The 10,273-nt window shown below is 39.1% G+C and overlaps 1 protein-coding gene across 1 annotated transcript; it reads right to left on the bottom strand.

Annotated features, from left to right (window-relative positions):
• Window positions 1–221: 221 nt before the first annotated feature.
• Window positions 222–10,021, bottom strand: LOC133117113 (TRAF family member-associated NF-kappa-B activator-like). Its single transcript, XM_061227243.1, has 8 exons — window positions 9,878–10,021; window positions 8,084–8,225; window positions 7,740–7,851; window positions 7,283–7,386; window positions 5,425–5,492; window positions 5,193–5,308; window positions 4,304–4,680; window positions 222–1,195 (listed from the first exon to the last, which is right to left on the bottom strand). The coding sequence occupies exons 2-8, from the start codon at window positions 8,180–8,182 to the stop codon at window positions 1,031–1,033; spliced, it is 1,041 nt and encodes a 346-aa protein (XP_061083227.1). The 5' UTR covers window positions 8,183–8,225; window positions 9,878–10,021; the 3' UTR covers window positions 222–1,030.
• Window positions 10,022–10,273: the final 252 nt, after the last annotated feature.

Raw genomic sequence — 10,273 nt, 5'->3', positions numbered from 1 at the left:
TAAGTCCAGCCCTTTTGAATCTTATACTATCATATTGAACATAAAACTAAACTATTTTGAACCTAAAAACTACCAAAAGTAAGATGCACTTACATATTATGCTTTAGACCCTGTGCTAAGACCATTAAAATAGAGCCCATGGTGTTTTAACTGTGAAACATTCAAATGATTCAATTAACTGAATCATTTCATTTCACACACAGCACAGAACAGAACAGTAATTAGGAGTCAGTTTTTATTAACAAAAACCTAATGACTAGCATCACATCTTTTACATCCGAATATAATAATCTTTAAAAGTAGTGAAGACCGAGGACAATTTTGGGATTGCGTACTTTTAGTACTTTCCATGAATAAAGTACAGCTTTCATGCACTTTGTACCCTCTATAACCATGTTTTGCACTGAACTGGAAAGAACGTTTTAACAAGCATAAAATGGACTGACCAACACATTATAAAGTATTCTTTTCATGTCTGTGTCAATTAATCCATGAGTCACAAATGCCCTCATTCATACCATATATGGACACAGCCTAAAACAGCCTAAAATTTCTATGCGTTTCGGACTGATAAAAACGTCAGGACCTGTGCGTATCCCCTGCGCTGATGGATGAACGGGATACAGATCAGATCAAATTACACACACCATTCAACAGACACAATGTAGGCCTTTATTTAAAATAGAGTTAAGCCTTTTATGGAGAAAAAAGAATACACTGTCAAAGAAGAGCTTGCTTGAGTTCCAATGCGTTAAGTGCAGGTAGCCTACTGTATTTGTAGCCTACTGGCTAAGGTACATGGCTAGGACCTGGAAGGTTGGTGGTTTAAGCCCCAGTGTAGCCACGATAAGATCCGTGCAGCTTTTGGGCCCTTAAGTAAGGCCCACAATGCTCCAGGGGGGATTGTCTCCTGCATAGTCCAATCAACAGCCATTTTGGATAAAAGCATCAGCTAAATAACTGTAATAGGTAAAAAGCTAGGCAGGTAATGAACTCCCCCATGAGTATTGATGGAGTGGTCCAGCGCCCTCTATTGTCCATTGCTGGCAGGACAGTGTGAATTGAGGTGGCTGTATATGTGGGCCAAAGGAACCAGGTCGTTGCAGAACTCGCATTTACTGTGGTCTGAGCCCGACGAGGGGTCAGCACCGGTCCCCTGCGCTGTGGCCTCACAGAGATCCGGCTTCCAGAGCAGCTGTGCGGGAGAGATCTCAAGTCATATTTCATCACTTATACTGTCATATTCGTCACTGATAATCTCCGTACTGTTCCCACCCACCCAACAGCAGAGTCACTCAGTGGAACCCACAACCCCCGAACCAAGAGTCTCTCCATTATTCCGTGGTGTAGTCATCTCTGCTGAACACTGTGAGGGTTGTTGGGCTATACGTGTAGACCGCTTTTTAGCATGGCCATCCCAAAATTGTGAGCATGAACACATAATTAAAATCTCAGAAAATGAACGTCAGGTCCGATTTCTCACATCATGAGCTTTAATGTTTTACTTCCTCTCATTGTAAGATGTTTCCCACATATTATAATTACTTCTATTGCCTGTTGCTTTATTCTACTTTTGTGCACAATATGTTTAATTAATTATTGAGTATATGCCCATCTCTCATTTTGAAAAAGTGGTATATTTGTAGACATTCCCACATTGTGACTTATAGACCCATGCTGAAATAAATATACAGTGCATCCGGAAAGTATTCACAGCGCTTCATTTTTCCCACATTTTGTTGTGTTACAGCCTTATTCCAAAATAGAATAAATTCATTTTTTTCCTCAAAATTCTACACACAACACCCCATAATGACAACATGAAAGAAGTTTTTTTTGAAATTTTAGCAAATTTATTAAAAATAAAAAACTAAGAAATCACATGTACATAAGTATTCACAGCCTTTGCCATGAAGCTCAAAATTGAGCTCATGTGCATCCTGTTTCCACTGATCAACCTTGAGATGTTTCTACAGCTTAATTGGAGTCCACCTGTGGTAAATTCAGTTGATTGGACATGATTTGGAAAGGCACACACCTGTCTATATAAGGTCCCACAGTTGACAGTGCATGTCGGAGCACAAACCAAGCATGAAGTCAAAGGAATTGTCTCGAGGCACAAATCTGGGGAAGGGTACAGAAAAATTTCTGCTGCTTTGAAGGTCCCAATGAGTACAGTGGCCTCCATCATCTGTAAATGGCAGAAGTTCAGAAACACCAGGACTCTTCCTAGAGCTGGCCGTCCTGTCTAAACTGAGCAATCGGGGGAGAAGGGCCTTAGTCAGGGAGGTGACCAAGAACCTGATGGTCACTCTGTCAGAGCTCCAGCGTTCCTCTGTGGAGAGAGGAGAACCTTCCAGAAGGACAACCATCTCTGCAGCAATCCACCAATCAGGCCTGTATGGTAGAGTGGCCAGACAGAAGCCACTCCTTAGTAAAAGGCACATGGCAGCCCGCCTAGAGTTTGCCAAAAGGCACCTGAAGGACTCTCAGACCATGAGAAACAATATTCTCTGGTCTGATGAGACAAAGATTGAACTCTTTGGCGTGAATGCCAGGCGTCATGTTTGGAGGAAACCAGGCACCGCTCATCACCTGGCCAATACCATCCCTACAGTGAAGCATGGTGGTGGCAGCATCATGCTGTGGGGATGTTTTTCAGCGGCAGGAACTGGGAGACTAGTCAGGATTGAGGGAAAGATGAATGCAGCAATGTACAGAGACATCCTGGATGAAAACCTGCTCCAGAGCGCTCTTGACCTCAGACTGGGGCGACGGTTCATCTTTCAGCAGGACAATGACCCTAAGCACACAGCCAAGATATCAAAGGAGTGGCTTCAGGACAACTCTGTGAATGTCCTTGAGTGGCCCATCCAGAGCCCAGACTTGAATCCGATCATCTCTGGAGACATCTGAAAATGGCTGTGCACCGACGCTCCCCATCCAACCTGATGGAGCTTGAGAGGTGCTGCAAAGAGGAATGGGCGAAACTGCCCAAAGATAGGTGTGCCAAGCTTATGGCATCATATTCAAAAAGACTTGAGGTTGTAATTGCTGCCAAAGGTGCATCAACAAAGTATTGAGCAAAGGCTGTGAATACTTAAGTACATGTGATTTCTCAGTTTTTTATTTTTAATAAATTTGCTAAAATTTCAAAAAACCTTCTTTCATGTTGTCATTATGGGGTGTTGTGTGTAGAATTTTGAGGGAAAAAATGCATTTATTCCATTTCCATTTAAGGCTAACATAACAAAATGTGGGAAAAGTGAAGCGCTGTGAATACTTTCCGGATGCACTGTATATAAACAGCCCACGACACCCACACCTATGTACCACTTCAAGACCACCTTAATCTTTTAACAATAACAAGAAAGTAAGGACAACTAAAACAAAAAAATACGCTGAGAAACAATGTAGGGCAGAGTTGCTCCACACTTTAGCTCAGGGGGTAAGCGCTTCTGGTAGTCAGAAGGTTGCCGGTTCAATCCCCCGCCCTGTTGTGTGTCGAAGTGTCCTGAAGCAAGACTCCTTCCAGTTGCTGAAGTTCATTAGGTTAGCAAATTACCTATTATTCCAAGTAAGACTAAAATAGTGTTTTTTACAAAATATATACATTTATCATGCCCCATAAATTTAGAATTTATGTAACCCTTTTTAACCCTTTTTAATATTCCAGGCTCTGCCATACATTCATTTCTTTGTATTACCACATGTCATTTTTAAAAACAAAAATGTAACATCATTGGTTATATTGCATTACATTTTGTATCACATTGTTTAAAAATGCATCTGCTTCAACACTATGATAGACTGTAACCTGTCGTGCAGCTGCTCCATGTTTGACCAGTAGAGGGCAGCAGTGCATCCTGAGTCATTTTAAATAGCACAAACACTGGGCTGTCCTCCACCACATACAGCACAGCCATTATGAAGGGAGAGACTGCTGTATCTTCACATTCATAGTGCATATTCTCCTTTTAATTTTACAACTGTGATCCACTGTCACTGCTTTTAACTGTGGATAGATCCCAAATAAGGTAATCTTATTTGGGATTGGCCTGTAGCATAGTGGTTAAGGTAAATTACTGGGACATGCAAGGTCGGTGGTTCTAATCCTGGTGTAACCGCAATAAGATCCGTACAGCCGTTGGGCCCTTGAGCAAGGCCCTTAACCCTGCATTGCTCCAGGGGAGGATTGTCTCCTGCTTAGTCTAATCAACTGTACGTCACTCTGGATAAGAGCGTCTGCCAAATGGCAATAATAATAAAGGTAAAACGGGATGAGAATTAGTTTCGGTCTTACCTGCTTGGGTTCGTAAATATCCTGGAAGGAGAAGTTACTGGAGGAGGAGCCTGTGTGCAGTATTGGCAGCCCCAGAGATTGGGCCTGTGTCATCATGGAGACGCTGGTGACCCTGCCCAGCGGCTGCGTCCCGATGACCTCATGGTTGGGTCTCCCCATACCGCTGTTCAGGAACTCAAACTCGCTCTCTGTGGAGGGTGGGAGCCTCACACTGAGCTCAGTGAGCTCTTCTGGGTCGGCACCACCGGGCAGCAGGGTCGCAGGGGCCAGCTCCCTGCCATCTCTTGACTCGACGGCTGTAGAGAAGGGCCCCAAAGGCCCCTCGGACCGCTCAGCTGAAACGTCTGTGCACTGGATGGGTATGGAGAACCGTGGCTCTGCACAACAAACATGATCTGGACTTCAAATCAGTTTTTACCAAAATTAAATGAAAAGTGAGGTCCTTTACAGACAGCAAAGATATCTTGCAGAATTACACTAGTGGATAATTTTTCAGTGTAGTGTACAGGGTAAACTATGTTTTATTTAAGCGATATTATCATTTATTCAAGAACATTATTTCCTGTTAGTATTAAACATTTATTTTAATTCCGTCTGAAATTGTCTGCTACATAAAACTGAAAGAGACATTTGTTTTCATTATTAGGTGATAAAATTGGTTTACTAGTAAGCTATTATACCATACAAAAATATTTCAATTTCACTTATATCTGAGTCATATTATGTCATATTATGTTATATTAAGGTACACTGCCAGAGCTCAAATACACAATTATTTGCATCATGATTTTCTTTAAAAGGTAGGTCACCCTTATTTCCTTATTTCAGTTAAATTGGTACAGAAATTCAACTGATCAATTGTCTAATAATGTGCAAATCACATTATTACCATTTGCTATGTTTCTCCTAGACATCTTCCTCAGGTGGTTCGTCTGTTTCCGTGTTAATGCTTGGATCAACTGAAAATCCCCCACAAGTTCCAAAAATATGTCAACAACATCTTTACTGTGAAAGAAAGAAAGAAAGAAAGAGAAATTGCTTCTGAGAATAGTTTGGACTTCAAGAAATAGTTTTACTTTCAAAAAGGACATTTTATTTTGACTGATGAGGAAGAAACAGACTTGTCAACAGTACTGGTCCCGGGTAGTCTGCAAGAAAGCATCTCTGCAGTATCCATGTTCTCTCTTGCCTGAACCAGAACATATGCACAGAAATGAGTTTACCATACAAACAATGAATAGAGCAATAATGTAGACTAATGCATACATAATATAATCATATGATAAAAAGGAGCAAAGCAAATAAAAAGGTTGATTATAAACTAATAAAGTTTCATATATAGCTGCAAGCATTCATAACCCTTTCCACTTTGTCCTCCTAGAAGGCAATTTCCACCATTTTCTACTAGTCTTATAAAAGTGTCAATATTGCAAAAACTATTTACTGCACACACATGGTTGAAGGCTTAAATTTAAAAAAGAGGCTTGCATTATTCAGAAATTCAAGACAGAACAAATATGTCAGTGCAGTGTACACAGCAGTGTACACATTAAAATGCAAAGAATAACAATTTTTTTTTTAAACCATTTTTATAGTTTAGCACAGAATACCTACATTTCTAAGTCAAGTACCAACCCAGAACTACTTTATCTTTGTGTACAAACTTGATGTGAACTGATGTCAAAAATTTGGTAAAGAAATTGACAGACATTCAAATTCCAGTTTCCCAAAACTGCAGCCAGATGTCCTTAAATGTCTCCAAATACAAAATATCGGCATATATTTTGGCCAGACACATGAATGATCAGAAAATCTGAAATTAATTTCTCTATTAAAAGAAAATTAATCTTCACATGTGTTTTATTCACATGTTTGTTTTTGTGAAGTATGCCAAGTGTGTCCAAAACGCTCTCCAAAAAAGATTAACTACCCTTATGCTTTCTAACCTGCATTACATTTAAAATATAACTTTTTTCAAAATAAAGGTTAACCGTGAATGTGGCGAGGGGGAGGCTGGAGTTTTATTGCCTTGCTTTGCAAATAAGAGGCTGATAAGTATCTAAAATGCTGTTCTCCCTAGCCGAGACTTTTTAACAATCTGACATTGCCATATTGTGGTTTTATTATGTCACAGTTTTTATTATTTCAGAAAGATGCATGTAACAATAATTTGGAATGTCGATGAGTCAACCACAAGGGGGCAAAGTTGATAGGGTTAAAAGGATTGCCAACATGTTTCAACATCAATTTTGAGTTTAGTTGTGGTATCTCTAGTTTTCACAATTTTCTCAAAAGATTTGTTTCAGCATGTATGCACAAATTCATAAATATGCACACACATTCAAGCCTCAGGTATGCAGAGTTAATTGTTTGTATGCTTCCGTGAGTATTTCTGTGAAATGTGAACTTTGCTTTGACCCTGATTTTACATCGCGTTCTCTTAATAATCCAGACTGACTTGCAAAGATAACTTTGAGGTCAATAGTTGCTGAAATTCATATATTCTGTTGCCAATAAATAATGGCACCACACAGTCGATAAATCATTGACATGCACATAAATGGGCATGCTTGTAAGTCCAATAACTTAGCTAGCATTAATGTGGGTGATGTTGTTTGATTTTACTGCAGAGCATAAGAGAAACAACTGAAAATTGAAAATTGCCTATGTAAAAAGGACAATTGAAACAATATCCTCATTACGTGACTTTGACACAAACAGAACATGTAGGCTAGAGGTTCTGGGAAGTAAAATGAATCATCTTGAATAAACTTCCCCAATTTTTCTATGAGAAATTACAGGAAGTACATGAGAAAATTTGGACTTGTGCCTTACGAGCAGAGAGATCATTTGTCATCTCATCCTTTTTTTATGTCAACTATGATTCCCATCAGCCTGACTATGACTGCTATATGTAATGATGTAAATGAGAAACTACAATTATGGCAATTATATACAATGATCCAAGAAATGTCATACCAGTAACATTTGGTGGCTGCATGATGGCTCATCTGTATGGTGATCACAGGATGACAAGGATTCTACTTCCTGTTTCTGAAGACCAGGGTAGTAGGATGCCTCATCTAGGAAAGATCATTACAAACAATCACCCTTCAAAATAAACAGACCCTATGATATGTTATCTCTGGAATCTACTGCAGCAGAGAAGTGTGGGGTCTTTACAAATTAAACTTTCATTAGGCAACATTTCCGTTGTATGTCTGAAGAAATACACGCAGTGCCTATTGTACCTTATAGTGCCTTATAGTAAACATTTGTAAGAGGATCTTTAGTCTTTAACAACTGTATAAAATGGTAAATAAAACCATTTTATACAGTTGTTAATATAAATAAAATCATCTTTGAGCTTCAGCAACAACTGTCATTTCTGGAATTTGACTACTAGAAATAAATTCAACTGCCATATATCACAAACCTGAAGCAAGCTTTGTTGCTGACCTCAGCAGAGCTTTAAGTTTAGTAATCAATTGATTTTGGTCATCTATTTGTTGCTCCAGTTGCTGGGTGTAGTTTTGGTAGTATTCTGTCTGCAAAATCAAGAATTCTGCAAAATTATATTCACACAAACACATAGTTGAGGTCAAGCCTGGAAGTGTGTAGAATACCATTTTCCTAATTTTCCTTGCTAAAAGCTTGTGCTTGCAAGGCTACAGATGAACATCCACAGATTAATTACATTAACTACTACAGATAAACTGCCAAAAATAAGTATCGCCCCCCCTCCCCCAAATAAACATACACACACACGAGACGGCATACCTTCTGCTGGAGTTCCCTTTTAGCGTTGTCCCTTTCAATACAGACTTGTCTGTAGGCTTCATATGCTTTTTTGAGCTGGTCCTCAATATTCCTCTCCATACTTTGTGCTTACGAACCATTACTGATGCAGCAGTCATGAACCCTGTGCTCACAGATGACAATATTTACAGAATCAAGCACAATTTAATGAGCAACCTACAGGGTCTCTGCATTGATTGGACCACTGGGTTGATTGGAGAGTTATTTTATTCACCTATGGCTCGGGGTGTGGGGGTTGGGCTCTTAATTGATAATTGAGAGCATTCTGGTGCATTCCCCTCTTAACCAATCACGGTGTGACAACGCCCTTCCTTTTGGGCTTAAAAGAGCCAATAAACCTGCATCTCCTGGTTTCGTACTAATGGCAGCAAGCCATTATGAAGTAGGAATGCTTATCCTTTAGGGCTTCTTTAAATAATTCCTTGTTTAGTTTGCTGTCCAATTTGGGGCATAGTTTGAGGGTTATATAGCCCAGTCCAGTGGGAATGTCGAAACCACACTCATTGGCTGGGTTGACTGCATCTTGGCTAATGAGCTTTAGTTTATTTACTGTTGTTTACTGTTCTGGATGAATCAAAGTGAGGGGAAAATAAATAATATTTCAGTTTATTGTAGAGACATTTAATTATTATTGAAGAGGCATTTGTTCGTTGCTAATTTAAAGTGTACTTCATTCCGTTTGTATCTTTTCCTTTATATTCATGTGGGTGGGAACTGGTTTGCAGGTTTCCTGATCAGCTGAAATTTGGGATATCAGTACTGCCACAACCCGTTCTAGGCACATATAAATAAACAGATGTATGGAAAGTAGTATTCTGGTATATTACATTTTTAGTCAGGAGACAGAAACAAAAACTATTTGAGTTTGACAGAATGTACAACTAGCAAGTATAGTTGCTAATAATATGCAACAGGAAATCTGTGAACTAATAAAACCAGTTTAAGAGCAATTTCCTGCCAAAGACTATAATTTCAATTTATAATTATAATTTCCGGAGATAATACAATTTAATGAGAAATTGGCAACATTACATTGAACAGGAAACTAATGTAAAGATCTGTTTGTAACCTAATACCTGTGCGGATGAATTTGACTAGACTCATGAGACACAAATTTCACAACCTGTTAACGGCATGAAACAAAGAAGTGATAATCAAACAAAGTTAATATGCAAAATAGTGTCAAAATGTTTAACAGCGATCCAATTTTAAGTGTCTGTCTGCAAACACAATCAATGTAAAGCTAATAATATCCTTACAAAATATGCAAATATAATATTATATACAAAATCCACACACCTCAGACAATGGCATTTTAAATCTGTTTCTCATGTATGCAAAACAATTGTAATAATTAGGCGATTTAGGACCCATTCCAAAAAAACAGCCTTCTGCCCATCCTAGGAGGTAAACTTTGCATCCGTAATTATTGAATGGTATAGGCTATACTACAAAAACAACTGCCCAATTCATACCTTGTTCAATTCAAAACATTTCAGCAGAGCCACAGAGGTAGCTACTTACAACTGAGCTAATACCTCACATAGTCAATCACAATCTCTGTGCCAAGCTAATACTAATACAGTCCTTTCATTTAATATACAATATTGCCATTTTTAAATCTCTATGCAAACTAGAATTTAACTGGACAAACGTTTCAGCTACCTCATCTAAAGCGAATGTGTTCCATTATAAATGTATTACCTACTGCATTTATTGGCAGAAAACACTTAAGCTTAAGCTGAAGAACATTACCTTTGCTTAATTTGAAAATCCTCTACATGTATTCAGATCTTTACAAAGCTGCTGCTTTTTTACTCTTCACATGCAACTTCCCTATTTAACAACAGTCAGGCAGGAGAGGAAACCAAGTAGGCTGCATGGCCTGAACTATCAGTTCTTACAGGGCCCTGAAATGTGGGGAACTTCCCAAGGGGAATCCCCCTTGTGCCTTTCACTTCCGTCAGACAGTACTCTGGGCCTGGCCTGTCAACTGCTCAACTGTGAAGTGATCATTTGAGCATGCAGCCTTGCCCTAATGAAATGGATGTATTAACATTTAAGTGGTGGAGCAGTCTGTTGTCTTAGCGGAGGGTCGGCCTTGATGGTTTTGCTGCCAATACATTGCCAATATATACGTTTGATTAGTAG

The sequence above is a fragment of the Conger conger genome, chromosome 17, assembly GCF_963514075.1.
Source record: "Conger conger chromosome 17, fConCon1.1, whole genome shotgun sequence".
In the NCBI taxonomy this organism is placed as follows: Eukaryota; Metazoa; Chordata; class Actinopteri; order Anguilliformes; family Congridae; genus Conger; species Conger conger.
Note: the sequence above shows the minus strand (reverse complement) of the source record. Positions and strands in the feature narration are given on the sequence as shown.

Coding starts and splice junctions, on each gene's coding strand:
- LOC133117113 (XM_061227243.1), bottom strand. CDS start 8,182: ATGGAGAGGAATATTGAGGACCAGCTCAAAAAAGCATATGAAGCCTAC. Junction 7,852..8,083: donor AAAGGGAACTCCAGCAGAAG/GTATGCCGTCTC, acceptor TTGATTTTGCAG/ACAGAATACTACCAAAACTA. Junction 4,681..5,192: donor TAGGAGAAACATAGCAAATG/GTAATAATGTGA, acceptor TTTGTTGTGCAG/AGCCACGGTTCTCCATACCC.